At 38.1% G+C, this 23833-nt stretch overlaps 1 protein-coding gene across 25 annotated transcripts in view; it reads right to left on the reverse strand.

The window, feature by feature from the left end:
- The window catches only part of PARD3 (par-3 family cell polarity regulator), a 451418-nt gene that overhangs the window by 130071 nt on the left and 297514 nt on the right, over window positions 1–23833 (reverse strand). For all 25 annotated transcript variants that reach the window (XM_008639287.2, XM_017741464.1, XM_017741463.1 and 22 more), the window contains 2 exons: window positions 17613–17840; window positions 10052–10268 (listed from right to left, as the gene is read on the reverse strand). In XM_008639287.2, coding sequence (XP_008637509.1) covers window positions 10052–10268; window positions 17613–17840 — 445 coding nt within the window. The remainder of the gene's footprint in view (window positions 1–10051; window positions 10269–17612; window positions 17841–23833) is intronic.

Genomic DNA, 23833 nt, shown 5'->3' on the forward strand with positions numbered 1-23833 from the left:
TGTAACAGCAGTTCAGCTTGCATACTAAACACACCCGGTGTTGAATATGCTAGAGGCACTTGCAACCGGTATAAAAATATGCTACTTTCATTATTGTGGTACTCAAAATTGCTGATAAAGATACAATTCTAGATACATTTTTGTTATCTAATCTTTTTCAGATCTTTTAGACCTAATCCATAAACTTTGTTACTGATTAGACATTTATTTACAACTTATAACAGCATAGCATGAAAAAGGAAATTACATACATTTTCAGTGATTCATCTATCCAGCATCCATCCACCTTCAAACTAAACTCAACACCAGTATCTGGAAGCTCTAGCATATGATTTTAGCATACATATATTTCATATTTATACAATATGGGGAACACTACAGGACATCAAAACCCCTGGAGACATTAGCATGGACCAGGTACTATCCTGTTTTTAAAATGAGAAAATAGTTCCTCTTGAAATTTTAACCAGCTTGCCAAACTCCAGGAGTTTTTTGAATTGCAAGCAGAAAAAAACATAAGGACTAATTACATAGACTTCATTGACAAAGCTAAGTCTATGAAGTAAATAGTCAGTTAACACAAGTTAACACTGACTGAACTAGTTATTTATAAGAGAATTTCTCTACCAATACAGCATTTCTAAAATACTTTCAACATAAAATACAAACTCTTTAAAACAGCCATATCAGTAGTATGCTATTATATTTATTGAAATAAGTCAAGCTCACCAAGTAGTTTCATGAAACTATACTATGTTCTTTTTTCTTTTTGGACTAGGACCTACAAGACTGATAGCAACAAAGTCCTGAAAAAAGTGTTAACATTTGTAGAAACCAAGAATTTGTCTTCTGCAAAAGCAAACATTTCAAAATTTACCATTAACCACATCATCAGCTAGACCAAACATACACTGTAAAACTAGTTCTTGAATTCAATCCAGCAGGATCTATTTTACAAACATCTACAGCCTTTTCTTGCACTTCTGCTTATTGTAAGTTTGCACAGAAGTGGTAAAATTTAATATGTGGTGGAACACCACATTAACTACTGAAATGTTATTGCACATCAAAAACGTTTACTGCTGCTTTCTAAACACGCTTACCTGAGTGCCATAAAATGCTGACATAATGAGTCAGATCTACTGCGGCGCAGCGCAATCAGGTCTGGGCACTTGAAATGCAAAAGCAGCTCCTTGATACAAAAGTCATTCACACAATCACTAAAAGACATTTTTGTATATGGCATACTTCAAATTCTGTAGTATTGTGGAATTAGGTACATATACCTCAAATTATCAGTAACAGTACGAACTGCCCAGAACAGAATATGCACACACACTGTATTTTGTACTTGAGCACAAAGGCACTGTCTCAAGAAATCCCTGAGCTACAGATCACTGAAAGTCTGGAAGACAGACCTGGGAAGAGCTGTATACAGTCACCCAGTTCTGGTATTCCACCCCTGGGAGCTACTACTGATCACTGTCAGAGGCAAAGTACTGGGGTACAGGAATTTCCTGGGTATCATTTAACTCATGTGTGACCAAATTCTTATGCTCTTACATTAAATCCTAAGGAATCAACCAAACATGAGCAGAACTAAAAAGCAAAATTAACTTTCTTCTTTTACAACTGGCTGAACTACAAATGCCTAAGGTTTTACTTGATTATGTACTTTAGGATGAAAAGTATCAGCATTAATACAACACTAATTTTAGATATTTAATAAAAAATAGGTGACATTTGCTGGTGTAGCATGAAATAGCAGAAAGGAAGATTTCTGTCAACTGTTTCTTCCTCAGTTCCACAGAAAATAATCCTCCCGTCTAGCTCAGTGGATCATATAAGACAAGACATTATTACCATATCAGCCAATCATGCTCAGTATCCTAATGGTTGCAAGTCCAAGACAATTTAGAATAAGATGCTTGGAAGCACAACGAAAAGAAACCTCTTTATAGATAAGCTCTTCCTTAACACTTAGCATGTCATGAATGTCATGAGTGGCTCACAGCCTCAAATACAGGCTCAGGTGTGCTAGTTCCTATACTCTTGAGTCCTGTGAGGGCAGCAGTCCCCGAGAGTAATAGCTTATCACAAAGGTCCTTTAAAATTTAAATTTTTTGCATGAAAAACTTATTGTGCATCTGCATGTTCTTGATTCATGAGAAGGATAAATACAGTTGATAGATTCACATTTTTTGTACCAGGGATTATTCAGTGTCTCTCATTCCTATCTTACCAAGGACTTTTCACCAGGAGAGTGGTTAAGCATTGGAAGAGGCTGCTGAGAGAGGCTGCTGACTCTCCATCCTTGGAGATACTTGAAACTAAACTGGGCATGACACTCAGCTGATGAAAAGTTGAAGCTGGGCTGCTGTGAGTAGGAGCTGAACCAAGCAGAAAACCTTTCTTGCCCAAATCACTCTAAGAGTGCAGTATTTTCAGTATCTCTTCAGTTCCTTCTATCTTTTTTTTCTGTCCAGAAGTCATCAACAGATTCAAAATGGGGGAAATACTACTTCTATACCCCACTGTTACCATGTTTCTAATATTTCCTTCCCTCTTATTCTTTCTACAAAACCTGTGTTCCTCTTAGTTTTTCCAGAAATAACAATTTAAAAGCCTAAATAAGGCCTCTGAAAGCTTTATACCTACTGTTTTCCTACTGAATTCAGGGAAACACAGGTGCTTACCAACTATTTCTATGCCGGTGTATTCTATTCCAGAAATCATACACTGGTTTATTCCCATTTTGCCATTTTCACTGAAGTGTTGCATAATTATGCCTTTAATAAGTACTTCTTTGCACAACAGTAGGACATGTTAACATCTTAACAGGAGGCATCAGCCTGCCAACACACCACAAATACAGATCATTGCTCCTGGGAAGTGAAATGCAGTAGTAAGTTCGAGCTTTGCCTTTTAGAAAAGGATCAGCTGTCCTCCAGCTGCCAACTTAAGTACCTTACAAAAATATGACTTAACCACCTATGTCATCCCAGATACAAAAATATATTAAGTTACATTCATTTTCTTCTAAGTCAACATTCCTATTCCTGTTTTTAAAAAGGATTTTCAAAGACGGCTCTGCTTTAAAAACATAATCTACAGCATCCACAATGTATACCAATGTACAGGTGCTATCAGTAGTGAATTAAGCCTCCAAAGAACATTTCCAAAAGATAACAAAACAAATGTCATTAACAGAGCTTTTCACCTAACAAATGCTTCATGTCTCAAGACAGTATTTATGATACTTCGTTATGGACTAGCGCACTGCCTGGTTAGTCTTCAATTATTACATGAGGTGGAGGAAAAAATCCTATTTCTATATGAGCTTAAACTGAAATTGACTTTGAATCTCTGAACTGTCAACAAATTCTTCCCTGAAAAGGCTGGCTTTGCAGAGATTATAAAGAAGGTGTCATCCTTGACACTTGCGTTCTATATTCATCCAGCAGGCCTGGAAGAGAAGTGCACAGAACGCCGGGCAGGATGGCGGAGGGCTCAGCTGTCACCCCGCCTGCCTTCCTCACTTGCTTTGCAGGCAAAGACAGTGCTGAAGGTGTCAAAGGTTCTCTATTTAAAGTCGCTGACAAGCAAAGGAAGAACACTGGGAGAATATGTTAGCAGCCACTATGAACTCGTCTCTAGTAACAAGTCATCCTGACACTTACTTCAGGATGTTGGAAACGAGAGCCCTGATTCTATTCAAATTTTAAAAAAAAACCAAAACAACCAAACCCCCATACATTATACCACCATCAGATTTACAAGTTCAAGATTTACTCTGGGAAAATCCAGTGTTAAGAACACATAGAGCAAAGCCCTGCTTTCTGTCAGAGTGACAAACCAGAAAACCACATACAATTATGTTAATCTCCCACTTCAAATCTCCCTTGCACAATTGCATACCACTGCTTTCTGTGTTTCGTTTAAAAGTCATAGAGTTTACTAACCACTTAATGAAGCTGCATTCCTTAAATCCCTGACAGATTATGTGAACTTGTTTGGTTTAGAGATATAAATTTGCCATTCCACTACCCCCTGCCCCAAATGACATCTTAGTCAAAAGCCGGTGTGCTTGGGGCTGCAGGCAATGAAACACACCTCTCCTCAAAGCTACTGCCTCCATCGAGCAGCAGGAAACAAGAAGGCAAAAAAGTGAACAGAGAAAGGAAGGAGCATGGCTTTCCTTTCCGAAAAAGAAAAGCTATTTCCAGCCAAGCTTATCTCTTTCAGTCCCGTATTTAGTTTTAATTGGAAAAAAAGGAAGTGAAGAATATGAAAATGCTTTGAAAGACACTTGTAAGAGTCCTGGGTAATTGTCTGCATCAAAGATGAAAATTTGCTGCATGGCTGATTTCATTTGAAAGGCTTTTCTGATGCTGTGTGTCCCAGTGGCTGGCTGAAACTTTGAAAATGGATCAGGACAAAGTAGCCCAGAAGAGCACAGAAAAGGTGCATCAACAGTATCCAACTTGCAGGCAGGATGAGGACGGTGTTCCTCCTCTGAAGTGTGAAAGGATATCCTGCCTAGACCCTGCATCTAGGATTATAATTATAGCAGATCATGCATTTTCTAGCCAGTGGCAGAAGGGGAAAAGCAGATGTGGACTTAATGACAGTTGTGCCAGCTGGCTTATAATAGCAGCAGGCAAAAACCAGAGCACAAATGGCCCCAGATTCCATTTACCTGACCAACGACCCAGCTCAGCGTTTCTGATGAAAGTCTCAGCACAAGCACTGCAAGCTGTCGGCAAGCTTCTCATATGAGCATTAGCAAACCCAGGCACAATCCAGTGTGCACACAATGACCTTCCAAATTTGAAATGATGCAGCTGACGGGTGTTTAAGCACTAACCTCCTCCTCCTTTGTGTTCCAAGACTCAAGATTTATGGTGTTTTGTTCCATGAGCACTGAAGAAAAAAAAAATTCTAACTTTCGGAATTCATTCCCATGTTTTCCTTTAAGTCCATATATCAGTAAATGTCATTCACCAATACAAAGCCCTATTAGTCATGCTTCCACAGAAAATGGCATTATTGCTGCTTCTTAAGCTACTGAATGATAGAAATCAGACCACAGATTTAGTTTTATCAAGTTTGAGGTATTTTCCAGTCCTGCTGATTAGGATGTAATTCAACAGTATTTTACACAACTCTGGCATGTTTTAGTTATTGTGCCTAGTTAAAAGTCTGAAGATTGCTATTAAATGAAAGAGAAAGAAGGCTATTACTAAATCAGTGGTGTAGCCTTTGTGAGTTGCTTTTCATCTCCTCACAGACATTACAATGAGAAAACTTAAATGAAAACCAGAATAGGCAATACAAGGAAGTCATGTAACAAGCAACAGTAATCCATGTAGGTTATTCTCCCAAATGCCTAGTCAGTGGTCTCAGATGGCTAATGTGGTTAAAATGTATAATTCAGAGCTACAAATAGTATGTTTATGAATCTGGACATGTCCAGTGCACCTTGGAAACAGCTGTGTGGGAGAAAAAAATAGCCAGCAGTATATCTGATTTCAGCTAAACAAGGTTGCAAACAGAATTATTTACTTCCTCTCACAGAACTGGAAGATACAACACTGCAAGGCTGCCAGTAATCATTTTAAACGTAATTAAATCTAATTAGGATTAGATTTTAATGGTAATCTGGGGATATTACATTTGCATTGGTTATTCAGTGCATTGATTTACCCACCTATATGCTACAACACTTAAAATGGGAATTAAGGATCACCTACCATATGTTATGACTTTACATCTCCATCAACATTACAGGCCACATCTTAACACACACAATTCTCCAATACAAAAGACATCTATGCACATGATTAATTTTGAGCATACTTTCTTGTTCTGTGAAGTTCAATACCCAGTGCTTCTCCATTGAGAAGTCATGTTTATGTGGGACTCAGGTATTAATTCCTAGAGCAGAAAATGTATTTATTTCATATAACATGAAATCCACAGATGCTTCAAATTACATTACATCTACTCCATAAATAACCTCCAAAACCAAAGCAGATATTTCTTGCTTAAGCTCCAGGTTAAGATACAAGTCATATTCCCCATCTTTTGTTCTCATCAGCTGTTTCCTACATAAATCTAAACATACCATAAGAATTTTCAAAGCCATTTTTCTCTGATCATATCAAGGGTCACTTGTTTCAGTAGGCTTGGGTATTTTTATCAGGCAGTGAATGACTGTCCCTAGATATTTTCAACAAGACATGACTAGCTATCTTGGCCTCCCTACTATTCCCTTTCCTGCCCTTGGAAACCCAGAGCTGCTTCTTTCTCCTCATTATTCTCAGCATCTTGGAGGTTCATTTTCTCCTAAAGATGTTATTCCTCAGCATATCCTTTGCTGAGACTGACCACTTGCTGAACATATTTTACTTCACCAGTCCAGTCCCCCATCTAACAATTATATCCAAGCTTGTACACTGGGAAGAAGCATGAATTAAGTGCAGGGACTGTAAGTGATCAGCAGCACCAGAGCAGATGTGTCATTTCATCATCTTCCAAAACCTTCAAATATAACATCTCAAATCTTCCTCTCTCATATCCTGAGGGCATCCACTTTCATAAAAATACTCTGTACATGACAGGGGCAAAAGGAAGGGGAAAAAAGACACCCTATACCATTTTTCTCTCTCAGGAGAGGAATGTCAAAGAATCGCATAACACCGAAAACCATTAAATTAATGTACACCTACCAGCACTAATTACAGGCACACTCTTTGAAACTGTGAAGACTCTTCCTTAAGGCAGCACTACAACGGCTTCTTCAACTACTGATTGTTTTTGTCAGGCTAATTTTTATGAAGAAACAAAATCTCTACTTACAAATAAACAAACTCAGACTCAAAATGAGTAAACATATTTCATATTGCATTTGGAGAAGCATACAGATTTTTATCAACTTCTGATGTCAAAACATATATGCACTGAAGGCTTCTCAGCAGTGAAACAAAAAGCTAGCAGAACTTCCTATCAGCTTCCCAAAACCTATTTGGTCAGGTGGCAGTGGCCATCCAGGCACCCTCTAACTGGAGAAGGAGGAACTGCATAGCATCTCACAGGCCACAGGATTTGGTACATGATCCTCTTGAAAAGCTAAAATGAGAATGATCCAACTACTCAGATAAAACAAACACATTCAGGTGTAAGCAAAGCACTGCAGCACCTGCCTCTCCTCCAACAGACCAATATTTCTGCTCAACACTTTTCCAGGCTAACTGCTGTCCTATTTTCATCTGTGAAGAGACTTCTCAGCCAAATTACATAATTAAATAACCTGTTGTGCCCTGAAATGTCAATTTGAAAAAAGAAATACACACATGCTCACACAGGTTTATTTCAGTTAGAAGGGTGAACTTCCAACCTGTCCACAGCCCAATGTCGGCAAAGGTCCTCAGGAAATAATGGGAGCTGTGTGGGTCAGAGTCACACAGTTTTGTAGTTTTCAGTTTGCAGTTCTCCTCCAAGGTTATGTCAATCCTCTTTACTATGCTTGATACAAGCAGTAAAACAATGGAGGTGTTTAGAAGATTTACTTATGATTTTAACTTCTTTTCTGAATCATCCAGGGATTTCTTGGAAATGATGACTAGATACTGAAGGATAAAGGTAACACAGGGTTCTCTAGTGAGACTTTCCATCTCACAGCAGAGTTTAATGAAGATTCCAGTGGCAAATCCTAAGATTTCAACTGAATGCAAGGAGACTTATTTTCATACATCACACAGACTCTACTTTATGAGCTGCCAGTTTGCATATAGGCAACTAAAAGCCCTTTGGCTAAATACAGACATTGGAATAAAGTGTCAGTTAATAGCAATTTCATCTCACAAGTGTTTTTGCCCATACAGCCTAATGAAGAAAGATTGTTTTAAGATTAGAGCACTGAAAAGGAAGAAAAAAGTGAAAAAGGGGAAAAGAAAAAGAACGACAAAGAAATCACAATGTTGCACGGAACTAAAACATCCAATTACGCTTTGATCCTGGTTTGAATTTTAAATGTTACTGTCATCATTATTTTCTATCACACAACTTCTTTCAGTGATTACTTGATATCTATGATATATGTCAAATGTACAGAAAAACAAAGCGTGTTATAGGTAGAAGTAGTAGCTTATCTTGCAGACATTACAAAGCCCATCTCTCAAACATTATTGAGAAGCCTGTCAACAAAGCAAATCAAGCACCAAATGGAAATGAGGCATAATGCTTAATTCTCTCTATCAGCATTTTCTTGCTTGCCAGGAACACCTCTCTTGTGTGGGCTGACAAGGTGCAAGCTTATTTACAGATTCAGGAGCAGTCAGCTACATCCAGATAGCGCTGCTCTCACATTAATTAAGAGGAGACTGAAAAGTAAAGTTCACCCAGAAATGGTAGTGAGGGAAAAAAACCTCAAGAAAATGTTGACTGTTATGAAGAGCAAACAACAAAGCCTTGGATCACCCTATTAGTCAAATTAGTTTTGTTTCCAGATTAGAGATTTCAGAAGTGCTATATCAAGAATACAGAAAAGGTTACATTGTCTGGACCACGGAGCTGCCTAAGATTTCTAGATGCTGTAAACACTTTTTGACTGGACTCACAAGACAACACTCAAGGTATCCAATACACTACCACTTAGAGCCCATAGAATTTATCACGAATATTGTGCCTCAATTTTACCTGCCATTTCTGCTGGATAAAAAGGATGGAGTGTAGAAAAGAATCAGTCAGCATTTCACACCTCCTGCCTTCCACACTCTCCCAGAGTGGGGTGCAATGCTCTGCTCCAGGCTTCAATTGAGGCAGGCAAATGTCCAGAAGATGAGGGCATCCCCATGGGTCTCACAGGGTCCAGGCTGAAGGACTCTCTTCCTACCTGACATGTGGGACCATTTCCTATGACCCTCTGGTGTTCTATGGCACACACTGTCTAACAGGCTGGTATTATTTAATGTTTTCTTAAAGCAGCTTTCAAACTTTCAAAACAGTATTTTCTAATTAACTACTTTTTTTTTCCTTAATTAACCAGTTTTTCTACTTACTACTCTTGTAATATGATTCTTAGTCACAGAACAATTCTCAAGACCATGTGCAGTTACAACACAAGTTCAACTAATATTTTATAGGATAAAGAAAGTAATGGGATGAAAGTTAAATGAAGCTCTCCTTACACGCTTTCAGAGCAGAATCATTAATAAATATTTAAAATAATACTGGTACCTCACTTTAAATAACAAAACAAACACTGCCTTAATATTGATTTTTCTTTGAAATATATTTATTTACTCTAGCTAGCTAAAAGAAGGACTGATTTTCTTGCTCTCTCACCTCTTCCCACAAGTGATCAAAGATGTTTGTCATGTTTCAACATTTACCCACAACAGCAGGGTGTACCTCAGCAGTCTGCTCCTTTCAGATCACTTATGTCTGCTGGAGAGATGACTGCTTTAAAAAGAACTCAGAGTCTGGTAAAAATCAAGTCTTTCACTGACCCATTCTCTATGGGTTCTCAGAGCACACAACCTTACTTAGATCCTGTTTTCCTTGAGAAAAGCATGCTGTTTTTCAATCTCAAACTGATTCATCTCTTTCACATCATGCCTCCATGATACCAATAGTCTTAATAGCAAAGCAAAGAAAACCATTCATTTACCAACACATAAGCTTTGGGTACAGTAATAAAGAAGAAAAATAAAACAAAATCCCAATTGTTTTGACTTGTCAAAGGATATGTGCATGACTTAGACATCACAAAAAACTGTTTCCAAAACCAAGCAGTCTGTGCCTTAAAACTACTTTCTCCTTTGCCTTTCCTTTCCTTTGGCCTGCCAGCCATCTCCTTGTCTTCCATTCTGAGCTGCTTCCCTTCCATGACACCACCCATGGGCTCAAAAATTGAGAGATCAGCCTATATACATCAGGTATGGATTTGCATAGTAAAATATAGCTTCAGCAAGAATTCACAATATAATGAATAACTAGAAAAAGTTCTTTTTATAATTCATTCTACATTTGATTGCAAAGTACCTACCTGAACATGTCTCCTAAGCCTTTCAGCATTCCTTTCTTTGCCTTAATTTTATCCTTCTCTTTATCTCGATCTTTCTTCTTTTCCTTTCCAGTTTTTTTTCTGTCACCTTTATCTTGGCTTCCATTCATGTGTCTCTCTAATGAGTGGGATGGCTGGTCACTTGCTGTGGACACAGATTCTCTACCAGATCTTGAGCTCTCCTCTGTGTCTTCCTCCACTGAAAGCACATATTAAGAAACATCACTTACATAAGAACAAAGAACAAGGGCAGACTTTTTGGTATATTTCACAATGTATTTTGAAGCAGGATATATGCAAAACCACAAAAAACTCTTTTTCTTTTTTTTTTTTTTTAATCAGTATCTGCTCACATAGGGTTTTCCAAGAGTGTTCATTAGAACTATTAAACTCATAAAAGCAAGGAATTCACCTTTGCAGACCATTCTGCAAAACACAATTCATACTTTATGGGTACTCTGGATAATGTATGGATTAATAAAGAGGATTAGCAAAGTGATGTTAATTGGCCCATTTTGTTTCAGTATCTAAATCAGTTGAGGAGAGATTTAGAAATAACTGCAAGAAGAAACAACAGCAGTGCAGCATGCCTTGTCCATAAATTCTTAGTAATATTCTCATAAAAACATGAAAGTCATTAGGGAGTGTTAACCCTCAACACAAGCCATAATAGACTTTTTCTTCTTCTGCAAGTAATGTAATAGTTTTGTTATGCTTCTTCATTTCCTGGAGCCATTTGGAATACATCATGCATTATGATTGTTATTTTTGGTGTTATTCTTGGTTGATATGGGGCAGCCTGGGAGGTTCAGGTGGGGAGATTTCATCCAGTGAAACAAGTAAAATCCTTTAAGGGCAGATAACATGTTCCTTCTCTGTTTCTAATCCAAGATCAGGAGTCCTAAAGTACACCCAAGGTTAGATTTAACAGACGACACGTATTTCAGAAAGTTTGAAAGAAAAATGACTAAAAGAAAAAATCCACTGAAAACCTGAAAACTGCTTCAGTAGTTTAGTAAGAAAGAAATAAAACACTTCAAGCTGGTAGGTCAGAATCCTGCACTGCATGGCTAGTGAAGCTGTGACTTTTTATGAGCTCTAACATTTTATATCAACACATTTAAGTAAGGGCTCCAACCATCTCCCAGCTTTCCAACAGACTGCTCAAAGCAGCAATTAGGATCACAGATGCATACTTAGTATTGCCTCCTGTAGTTCCAATGAATACAAAGGCTCCAAACAACTTTTGGCAGTAGAATTTGAAAAATACAGTCTTGCTTTATATATACAGAGTCTATAGAAAAGAAAAAAAAAGCTTTTGTACTCAAGAAGATTTGGAAATCATCATGGCTTTTAGAAGGAAAAACAATGGGTTTTTAGTTTTACCTATGTTTACTACTTCTTAGTATTCTGCTGATATTGCTCAAGACCTCAGCAGCTCTTCTACAGCCAATAGAAGAGTGTAATTCTTTAGAAATTTCTCATAGACTACTGTAGAATATAAACTTGCTTCTCTTAGTCATCATTCATCTTCACCTTACAAGTAAATCATTAAACCTGAAAAGTCTACAAATCACTGACTGAAAGCCATTCAATATCATCTCTTCTCTCTCTCAGACACTTGCTTGCAAAATACTCTTTATTCATTAACATTACAATCCATAAACCTGTCCAATAGACTTTGTACCTATTCACCAAGCATCAAGTTTTCTATAAATATTCTCCAGCCCTGGATGATGACATAAACATATTTCAAGAAAAATATATCATGTCAGATACATCTCAGTATTAATAACTATTTTTGAATCTTAACTAGTACTCTGAACTACAAACCACCAAGAAAATACTAAAAAAAAAAAAAGAAAAAAAGAAGGAAAACAGAGGCCAGGCCTTGGCATTTAATTCACGACTGCTTTGAGTAAAGCAGATGATACACTTCTCAACTGCAGACACAGTTTTAATATTCATGTAGTTGTATTTTAGGAAACTAATAGGTCCTACACGTGCCTCTGTACTAGCTGTTCTTGTATTTTTTTTGGTCACAGCATTTCTTAATCAGTGTCTGCAATGATATTTAGTTATTATTAAAAGAATTGTGGAAAAACACTTTGGAATAGAGATGTTAATTTTTTACATGTTAATTTATAGCTACAATCTGTTCCAACTAGACATTTAAAAGATTGTACTTGCAAACGAATATAATTAGTAAAAAAAAAAAAGTGTATGAAATTTCTGACAAATTTTGAAGTCAACTACTGCTAGAATTTGGAAGATGAATCAGTTTTGACCTATGTTTGTTCATACTCATGCAACAATACATTAAATAAATCATAAGTATGTATTGTTTCCTGTGCTATGCTGAGTTGCAGAACAACTTGTCATAACAGTGCTGTGCTTCAGGAAGGGTACTCCCCAATTTGGTGCTCCTGCTGAGACTCTCCAAAACACATGCTGCTCGATCACTCCCCCTCCCTCCCCCTTCCCCCTGCAGCAGGATGGAGAGGACAGCTGGAGGCACAAAAGGTAAGATCATGGGTTGAGATGAGAACAATTTACTGGAAACAGCAATGAGGTAAGCAAACCAACTCCCGTGGTGCCATCCAACTAGCACGCTGTCCCACACCGGGCAATCTTCTGCCTGCTCCAAACGGGGAGGATGGAAACCGATCGCGGCTCAGGGGGGCAGGGAAGCACCCGCTGGGGTTTGCCTTGCCCACCGATGGCACGGGTGTGTGAAGGAGGTAGGAAAGAAGCGGAGGGACTTCTTCATGAGGGGAAGGGGTTCATTGGAGAGAAAAACCCACAGAGAAAGCCAAAGAAACGTGGCTTGCAGGGGGTCTTGTACCCCCACAATATGGGCGTGGAAAACATAGGGTAACCAATGGAACATCAGCCAGGGGGTGTTACCAAGGCGGGGAGAAGGAATCACAGCAAATGGGAGAAGGGGTAGGCGAGGAGGAATAACGAGGACCAATTAACTACTGAGGAACATAGAACTCTCTGGAAAGACAACCCAATATGAGAAATGAGGGGAGGGGAGGGCTGCAGCCAATGGTAAGGCACGGATTTATATATTTTTCACAGCCTTTTGAATGCCCGAGGCCTTTGGGCTGTGAAAGCATCAAACCAATGGACCTTTTGGTCCACTTGATTTGGCTGATCATGGCTCACTGCAACAACCAACAGTAACAGCAACACTACTAATAAAAGAGCACACAAGGAAAGAATGATTGGCACGCAAGTTCTCACCCCCAACAACACCCAACCGCTACCTCCACCACCCTACAGGACCTGGCAGGGACCCCTGGAAAATGATGTGAAGCGGTATGGAATAGCCTCTGGGTCCTGGCCATGCCGCCTCCTGGCTACTGCAAAAGTCCAGAACCAGGACACAAAGCTTTCACTTATTACTTATTTTGCACATTCTATGAAGAACGTTGTCTCCTTTCTTCATTTGTGCTGCAATTAATATTGTCTATCGTACGCAGTTTGCTTGCAATTAACTCAGTAGCTTAGACTGAGGCCTGTGAACTGGGATGCCTGTTCTCCTGCAGTCAACACTGAACTCTCTACTGGACTCAATAGATTTCCAGTTTTCTTAAAAGCACCCAACATGAAGAAGCTTGTTTCACTTTTATGCAGCACAGTCATCCTGCAATTAACATACACATAATTACTAGTGTTTAGAACAAATGCAAATGCTGCTCAATTAAAATTCCAACCCAGGCTACAAATGAAACTTCTAATTTTTGTTATGTTGCAGTAATGACATTAGGTTACTGCGAAACACAGGATGTATTTGTTTTGGTGCTGTTATTTCCTTTTTTTCCTGCAACCTCCTGCCTCCCCATTCAGGATGTTGAAGCCAAAAAATTAAATTGGAGTATACTTTAAACATCAATTAAACTGAACACTAGTGTCATTTCATGAACCACACTGTGCTACGGAGAACTACACAAACAGGTATTATGAAGCTATTCTCCTAATTAGCCTATAAAATGGAAAAGATGCACATGAGGAATCAAAGCTACTTAATGTGAAACTATTTTGCCACTAAGCTTCTAGGCCTCTTATTGTGATATTTAATACAGTCCTAGATTCCAGCAATTAAGATTCAGCAAAAGATTAGAAAGCTTTGTCGATCTCTCCCAATCAAAATGCCTTGTTCTTCTTCATGACACTAAAGATAAACATTTTGCTTCTAGTCAGCTATTTCGAGCATTAATGAAAAAACAAAAACAAAAACACAAAACAAACAAACAAAAAAAACAAAAAAAAACAAAAAAAGAAAAAAGAAAAAAAAAAGAAATAAAAAGAAAAAATAAACCAGGAAAAATTATCTGTAAAAGCTGAACACCCACACCTCTTTCCACAAATGTTCCTTCTTTACAGCCATTAAAACTCACACACATCTTCTCAAATACTTAAAATGTTACCTCAGAACCAGTCAGTGCCATCTGAGTTTAATCCAACATTTAGTAATTTAATAGCACGTTGTTCCAAGGACATTTAGAAGAGTCAGCCCCTTTATCACATATGCTACCTATATTTTTTATGGCTTTTGTATATGGAATGATGACATGTTAGGAATTCCTCTATACAATATTTTGCAGTGCTATTATTTGTCTGGAAGACAAACACTTCTAGCACTGAAAAACTTGGAGAAAGGCAAAAAATTTCAAGGAAGACAAATGGATCCAACCTCAAGGGCATCAGCAAACTGACCACCAGCATGTTTGCCTGGGTTTTATAATGAGAGAAAGCCACATTCTAATTTCAAACAATTATGGAATAATTAAATACAATTTTTAAAACCTTAGGCAATGTCGTTATGGCAGCAGTGAGGCATTAGTTACGTTAGGACCAGATTGTTAAACTCCTACATATTCGTATGTGCCCAAACTTTGTCCAGCTGAAGACACCATTTGGTAAGTTCTCTGGAACCTAAGGCCATATAGAATTTACACAAAGTGGAGCAGACTGCAGTGCTTTGAGTTTTAATGTAGATTCAGACAGGTTTTCAGCAAGACAGGCAACATAGGGCTGGGACAGCTCTTAAGCTCCCACAGTCACCATGAGAAGCAAAAGTCCTCAAGGACTGAATTCTGTCCAATCAACTTATATTTGCTTTGCTACTCATCTGCTTCTGTGAACCTGGCACTTCAAATTTCTGGAATACTTGTTAGATGTTTCATCACTATGTGTGGAAGCTATTAGAACACAACTCAACAGAATGCATAGTTCTACACGTATAGCTTGGTCACACTTTGTTCAGCCCTTCTTTACCATGTGGGATCTGACAATAGCTTTGCTCTTGTTCTCTCATGGCATGAGATGGATCTTGGTTTACTGGTGCAAGACAACTTCATCCAAACAGAGATGAGGTCAAAGACTCACCCCATGACATTCTGATTTCAGCCAGAAGGCTTTGTCTGGTTCCTGCTTGTGCTGGTTTTGGCTGGCGTAGGGTTATTTTTCTTCACAGTGGCTGGCATGGGGCTGTGTTTTGGATTTGTGCTGAACACTGGGTTGACAACATAGAAATGGTTTTTGTTATTGCTGAGCAAGGCTTACACACAGACAAGGGATTTTCTGCCTTTTTTTGTACCAGCCACAGTGGTGAGGAAGTTGAGGATGTATGGAAGGTTGGGAGGAGACACAGCCAGGACAGGTAATCCCAACTGATCAAAGGGATATTCCAGACCACAGGCATCATGCTCAATATATTAAGTTGGGGGTGGAAGGAGGAAGTGGGGGACATTTGGAGTGATGGTGTTTGTCTTCCCAAGTAACAGTTACACATGATGGGCCCAGTTCTCCTGGGGATGGCTGAACACCTGCCCACCCATGGGTAGCAGTGAATTAATTCTTTGTTTTGCTTTGCTTGTGTGTATGCCTCTTGCTTTCCCTATGAAGCTGCCTATATCTCAATCCATGAGTTTTCCAGCAAAATTTTACCCTTCCAATTCTTTCCCCAGTCCCACTGGCGGGGGAGTGAGCAAGTGGCTGCCTGGGGCTTGGCTGCTGCAGGGGTTAAGCCACAACACCACTGCTCCAACATGAAGGATTCCGAAGGGCTCCAAATACTTCCTTGCTACTCTCTATGCATTGCATCAACAAGCTCAAAACCCCTTATCAGAATCTCATAAACCTATACTCACCTTGGAAGTGCTTCATGACAACAGTTTTGCTATATTTTTGATCAATTGAAGTTAAACCATCTGTAACTTCTGGATAAACCTTGGATATCTGAAGTCTCAAAACAGGCTATTACTATCAGTGGGCTCACACCAAACAAGGCCTTCTATAAAACCATGGTCTTATGTCCCAAAAAGACCACAGGCCTGCAGTTGGTAAGAATGAGCAGGATCATTACACATATTCTCATACCTATTTTTCTACTGGCCAGAAATAGATTGACAGACAGCAGCACCACACCAGAATTTAGCCTCACTGCTGTGTGAAATTGTTAGATGCTGGAAAAACAAAGCAGAAAAGTGAATGGCAAAATGACCTCCCTTTCAGCCTCAGAACACTTTTAGAAAGAGGCAGGTAATTTAAAAAAAAAAAAAAAAAGACAGGAGTTTTTAAAAAAAAAATAAAAGAGTGACTACAGAAGTAACTTATAAAAGAGTATTAGGGAATGATGCTTATGAAACAGAATTTCTGAAACTAAAAAACTTTAAGAAGAGAAGAGAGTGAAAAATTCCTTTTCAAGCCTTCATTATGCATTCAGGCTAAATACTTTACTACTTCAACCTTCCCATCATCTTCATTCATAAACTTCTAACTAGCTGCAGGTTGATTAAAAAAAAATTCTGCTGGTGTGTGACAAGTTGAAAGTAGTACAACATGAAGGTTAAAAATTCAATGATTTTAATACAACCCCTGATTGAGGTAATTTACCATTCATACTATTTTCATTCAATATGAGTTGTCATTTTACCAGCCCATTCTTACATAGTTCAATAATGATAAGGTTAGCTTTGAAGTGATTCTTTTATGTTAATGACATTCTCCACATGTTGGGTCATACTTCGGGTTAAAGAACTGAAAATGTAAATGAATGCCCATTAGGGTGGGTAATAGCTGATCATTAACTTTACATTTTATTAGATCTGCCAGCCTCACTCACTCTAATTAAAGGATAGTGATTTCTTTTTGTCCCCCCAACATTACAAATGTATTTTTTCAAAGTTAGATGCATATATTTTTGTAACATAAATTTAGTGGGTTTGTCTTTCTGCCTAAATTTTTTTCTCTAGTTTACATTAGTACATTAATTAGCCATCTTACAGAAAATTTTCACAGTAATTTAAGTAAACACATTCCCAATAATCTTATTCTCTTATTTTAGAAAGGAAAAAAGCTGCAGAGTGTGGCAATCTGTTAAAGCAAATGAAGTGAAAAAGCCTAAAAAATATTGAATAAGTTAGTTCTATTCTTTTAAAATTCTAAAATTACGTTCTACTACTTTAATCACTTTCTAATAGAATTAACCTATGCTATTAACATTCATTATGTAAAACAATAGTTTACTTACAAGTTTCCATGCCTTCATCATCATCATCTGCTACAGGTTTATCATATGATTTGTCTATGGCAGCTCTGAAGCTTTCGTTGCAGCCTCGTCCTCGGATAATTCGTGGGCGCGGGCGGTGGAAAGGAATGTCACCATTCAGAGTCACCTCAGCAACGGCTGTCTGCAGGCTTTCCAACGAGCTGGATTTCTTCAGACCTAATGAAGGCCCCACATCTCTGGTTGGGGAACCTTAGTGATTTAAGGGGGGGAAAAAAGTAATTAGAATTAGTATTGAGAACAGCATGCTTGATTATGCATATCCATCCTGAAAGTCTTTGGGGACACACTTAACATTATTCACATCATCTCTCAATAATCTGTAGGGAATTCTCCACAGATTTGTTGGTCTCAGAAGCAAATGAGTATGTCAAGTCACAGTCAACGAAACCGACAATGTTAGCAATGTCTGGCTTTTCAAATCAGTGAAGAGAGACCAACATCCATTACTATTATTTTACACTATTTAAATGATAAAGAAATCATGGGGCTTTAAAAACTTAGCTCATAAAACCAGCACAGATCCACATCTAATGGCATCTAACAAAACTATTAACTATTATTGGTTTGAGCAGAAAATTTCGTCTGTACTAGCAACGATGAACAGAGAGCAGATTACAGGCATGAGTCCTACTGTGTTTAGAGTAACAGTCTTGCAAAGTAGTCTGACCGCTGGCTTCAAGGAACATGCTGTTTGTTTGAGTTTTAAAGACTTGCATCAAATTGCTAACAATTTCATAATTAAATGCTTCTGAGAAGTATCAGCTGACTTGCTCAGATTTTGTGAAATTGCTTAACAATAATCCGTGCAAAGGACCCAATAAAATGGGCAATACCAGTTACCCAGTTGGAAAATAAACACACTCCTGGCAGTCATGAGGAGTGACTGTTTGGGCACTACTACAGCTGGGGCTGAGGGCAGCTCTTGTCACTGCAGCATGTCCAGAGGTGTGCCAAGGAAGCCCCAGGCAGTGTTTCGCAAAAGCCTTTCTCCAACTGGACTTTCCTTCACAGGTTTGTGGACTAAATGTAGAGCCTTTGATCTTAGATACACATTCACATTGCAAGTCACCTCACAATTGCACAATTAGGTCTCATACTAAAGTTAAAACTGGGAAGAATCTTTCAGGGGGAAAAAAAATCACTACATTTATTTGAAGTGATCTTATTCAAAAGTGCAAGTACAGTCTTAGCTAGATTTTCCATGGGACTGGAAAGGAAGATGAGGTGGGACAATATCATCACGGCTACATTTCCTGAAATTATGAGACTAGAGCCCTCACCTATAATATGAAATTCTCACTTTTTCTCTACCCAAAGCGAACACAAAACAGAATTTTTGTGGCACCACAGCAGTCCCAGGTGGTGGGCCGTTACCCACTTTACATCAGTATCCTTATCCGACAAATAAATTTCACAGCCAGCTACCACTGAGAGCTAGAGCCAAGGCCTGAATCCCCAGGAATACCAAACCTATGAACAGTGCATTAGTAAGCACAGGTGTGAATAAAGGTGTAATAAAGGAAAATTACCTCTTTTAAGTGTTTATCTCAGAATAATATGAAGTTCTGAAGATAATCCCTATTCTGGTAGATATTAGGTTAGAGAGGAGAGACAGCATCTGTCACTGCTCTTTATGTGAGGTATGTAAAGTTACCTTAAATTGGGGAAATCTGCTACTACTGCACTACTAAAACTATTTAGTATGAGTTGGGGAGGAAAGGGCGTTGTGTGTCCCACAGAAGAGATGCTGAATAGCAGCATGGCAAGTTTTCTCCATGTCATTTGTTACCTTGGTATGAGATGGAGCAATGCAGTGAATGCTTTCACTTTCTATTCAGCTATTGAAAGTCTGAGCAATTACATTAAACTGAAATCCTTCAGATCAAATAAATTCAAACAGCAGCTATCAAAGCATTCCCCTTCAGCTGCCCTACTGATAAGACTAATTTGTGAACAGAAACAAACCAAAAATCTACACAACTCCTACAGTTTGGTTCCCCCAGCAGTCCACAGTCCTGTTGCTTGGACCCTTGGTCAGAAATTAATGCACCTCTACAAATGAGAAATTTTATCTTCGTGAACTCCCTCCTCCTAGAAGAAGCCACCCTCTCACATACAGCGTGTACTTGTTGGAGGGCTGAGGCTCATGAGCATGGTGGGGGCAGAGCACAGGGCCAGCTGGGACCAGGGAGGGTTGGTGGCTTCCCAGCTGTGCAAACAAGCTGCAGTCTGGAATCACCAAACTTCTGAACATGGGCCGAAGTCTAAAGCGAAGGTTTTACATGACATTCTCTCTGCCAAGTAAAATCACTCCAATGAAGACAGTGCCCTTTAAAACTGTCCACTTTCTAGTCCATGTTAAAATCTGCTATTCCTCCACTAATGCCTGCAGTACAAAAGAAATAAGACTTCATTTTGCTTTTTACTTTTCAAGATTGTATTTTTTTTTTAATTGTCTATGAAACAGAAAAAAAATGAATGCAACATTTTGGAGGAAAAAAAGAGGAAATGGGACAATCATATATAAACCAGCTGTTTGACAGCTCCAATTTCATATACAAAAGGAACGGGTGTCCTCTTACATGGCAACTTACTGTAAACTTCCTTATTCCACATTCTGCTTTGCAACCTTCCAAATGAAATGCTCATATATCTTTTCATAATTTTGTAATGAATGGCTCTTTCTGTAAACAGTAATTATAAAGACGGCATTTATGTGCCCATTTGTGTTCATAAAGAACATTAAAAAAAGTTCCATTTCCTGACACCCAATACAGACCTTTGTGAGAACTGTATTTATGTAAGTTGTGTTTTCCCAAAGGATATCCCATCTGGGATATGACCTAATGTTGAGTATTGTAAAACTAATAATGGATTACAGAAATGATAAGAATATTTATTGAACTTGGGTGGCCATGAACACAAATGTGAACAGGTTGCAGAATCTGAAATGGGGCAATCTCCTTTCACAAGCAATTTAAGCAGTGTGATCATAAAGCTATGCATATTTTAATACCTTCACTATCTTCTATGGCTACTTCATAGCAAGTCTACTATTCTCAAAATATACAGTTAGGTGTCCCTGTAAACTGAGTGTGTTAAGAATTTATTAATAGAATTCACCAGCCAGAAAGTGAGTTGTTTACTTATAGCCTGGTAAAAAACAGCAAACTTTCTTTAAAATGGATTCTGTTTAAAATTTATGAGTCACATCAAAACGCTGTTTTCTAAATACAAAAATGTCAGCATTTTCTTCCAGCCTTTACAGCACTGGTGGTAATCATCAGAAGCGTTATCTCCTCAGAATGAGTTCTACTTCTATTTTGACACCAGAATTTAAAGTAGAAAAAAAAAGGAGAGGAAAAGACACATCTACCTAAAGCATATTTATATGACTAAGGATGAAAGGGATTCTTCTATCATTTTTAAAATTTGAAGTTTATCAAAATCTCCCTTTCCAATGATTTTCTTAACAAATATCCTTTGAGGTAGATTCATCCCTCTGTACCCCAGCAGTCCTCCTGCCGTGACCGCCACCATCCTCCTCACATGCTCAGCACGCCATCCATCTCCCAAGGGCTTTGTGACAAGCCAAGCACAGCCCCTGCCCACCACACATGCACCTCCACTCCCTGTGTGCCCAGCTGGCCAGCCCTCGGGGACAAGGGCCAAGCCTTGCCCACCCAGCCATGCAGCCACCTCCTGCTCGTGCATGAGCGCGTGGGCAGCACGCAGCGGCTCTCCCACGCACAGACACATAACCTCGCAGCACAGAGGATCCAACGAGACATTGAATACATGGACATCACTTGAAGCCTGTGTGCTGCTCCCTATCCCATGTCCTTTGTTCCTCCCTTGTGCTGACACTGTTTAACAACTCATTGTGCCTCCACTTACCTCACTCTATGTGAATTATTTATACAGTGACAAAAATCCACTTGGGCAATTTGCAAAGGCAAAAGCACATGGTGTCAAAGGATCTATGATGCTTCATCCAGTGACTAATCTTAGTTTATAAAGCAAGTTTTTCATAAGCACATTCTTTTAAATCATTTAAAATGACAATTTTTTTTTCTTTCTGAAACATTATTTTATGAGCTGTCAAGTCAAATGCTACCTGCAACTGATGCCAAAAACTTCTCTGGATTTCATTAAGCCAGTTCTGCAAAGGCATAAAGTCTACTTTTTAAACACTTTCTTGAAGGACATTATCAGTGAGTCTATTTACTTAGTAACATCTGCTCCATTACATTTGATACATTTTTCCATTTCTAGTTCAGTTCAGACACTAAGAGATTAACACATCATCTGGGTAAGGCAGGGGAGGAATAAAGCAAGAAAGTGCATCAAAACCAGTTTCATTTTCATTCCATTTAATAAAAGTTTAATTAAAGAGCATTGTGTAAAAATAAATCAATAAATAATTTAAATAAAGGTTATTTGATTTTTTTCTTTTTCATTTTCATGACATGCACATGGAAAAATAACCACCTAGAGCTATAGTATGCCTGAGACTCTATAAATGAGCCATGCTCAATTGCTACTGAATATACTTCTAACCTCTAGGATGAACTGTAAACACTGTAAGGATTAGGTACTTCAAGTGAACTATAGAAAGAAAAATAATTTAAAAACCATTACTGTAACTAGGTCTGGAGAGTTCTGTGCTCTCCTTTTCAGCCAATACTATTAAATCCAACTGTGACAGTAACAGAGTTTGTTTTTATCTTTTCTAAAGTAAATATATGTTGAAGTTTTCTGGCTTCTAGAGTTCATTAAAGCATAGTTCACCACACATTTGAAGCTTTTTTTTTTCTTAGAACCAGACAATTTTTAAGCCAAACTACAGTAAGTGGTTTGTTTAACAGTCACATCCATCTTCAGTAATGGGAGATATCCAGTGCTTATATACAAAACCTGGTTAAAAGCATGCAAGGTAAATAAAATAAAAGTACAGCAAAAAGTGTTTTCCTTTTTTCCAGCCATTGAAAAAATTTTCCAGCACATTTGCTGTGCACAAAATATGTAACTGCCTAGTCCAGATGGGATGGTCATGCTCTTTCACCCAAGTTGTCCAATTTGTCTCTTTTTTTGGAATTTAATCCAGGTGTTACACATAGAGAAAAACTGTACTCAATTCATACCACCCTCTACTGATACCACCAAAACCACTACGCACTTTTAAAACCTAAGCACTTTTAAAACCTAAACCTTAGAACACAAAGGTTTTAAACCATTCTAATCACATCTCATTCAACTAGGCAGGTTAATAAGAAAATGAAAAGTAATTTACAATCATTTTGAGTTTGGTCTTTAACTTGTTTTTATGTGAATAATGCTCAGGAGTGAAGGCAGTTCCTAAGCACCAATTATTACCACAACCATTAACACAATTCATACATTCATACATTCACACTCCGATGGCTTTAATCCTTCAAAACATTCATACATTTTGATTTTGTTTACTCAGTCTTAATTTGCAAAGCTGCAAGTCTGTAGCCATATACTGCAACATTTTAAAATCTAGAAGACTTATCTGTTCAAATAAAAATTATAATTTTATCACTTGATTACTTACAGCTTTTCAGTATTCCTACTCATACTATAAAGTCCAGTTAAAAAGAGATGCAGTAGTGAATCAGTAAATGTAAATTCTGTATGGAATGCACTACTCCTCAAATCATGCTAAAATAAATAATATTTTCAGGTTAAAAAGGTGAATTGTTCCTAATTAGAGCTAAGTAATGTTATGGTGTCCTCTGGATCTAGCCTAATTAAAATAGCATTCCATAGGTCAAAAGCTAACTTTTATTAATAAATCATAAAGGTTCATAATTGCAGTCGGTGCATTATTTTAATTACTAATAAAAAAATATGCCTTGAAAGCTATTTCTCATTATCATTTTGTGAAACATTACAATGAATGGTATGTGGAAAAGATTCTATTTACATATTCTTTTGTTCTGTTACAATGCTCACGTTTCAGCTCCAAAGGCAAATCAACTTGCACAAATAATCTTCAACTCAATGCGCAACATGTATCTGATGACCACCTAAGGCAAAGGCAGCGGTTTTCTAATTAAAATAATTATTTTCAAGCACCATGTTAGCACTGTAATAGCCAAACACTCGACTCTTCTAAATCACCTCTCTGTGCACTACAGTTTGAAGCTAGGAGGAGA

This window comes from Corvus brachyrhynchos, unplaced genomic scaffold (genome assembly GCF_000691975.1).
Source record: "Corvus brachyrhynchos isolate BGI_N302 unplaced genomic scaffold, ASM69197v1 scaffold167, whole genome shotgun sequence".
NCBI classification, from domain to species: Eukaryota; Metazoa; Chordata; class Aves; order Passeriformes; family Corvidae; genus Corvus; species Corvus brachyrhynchos.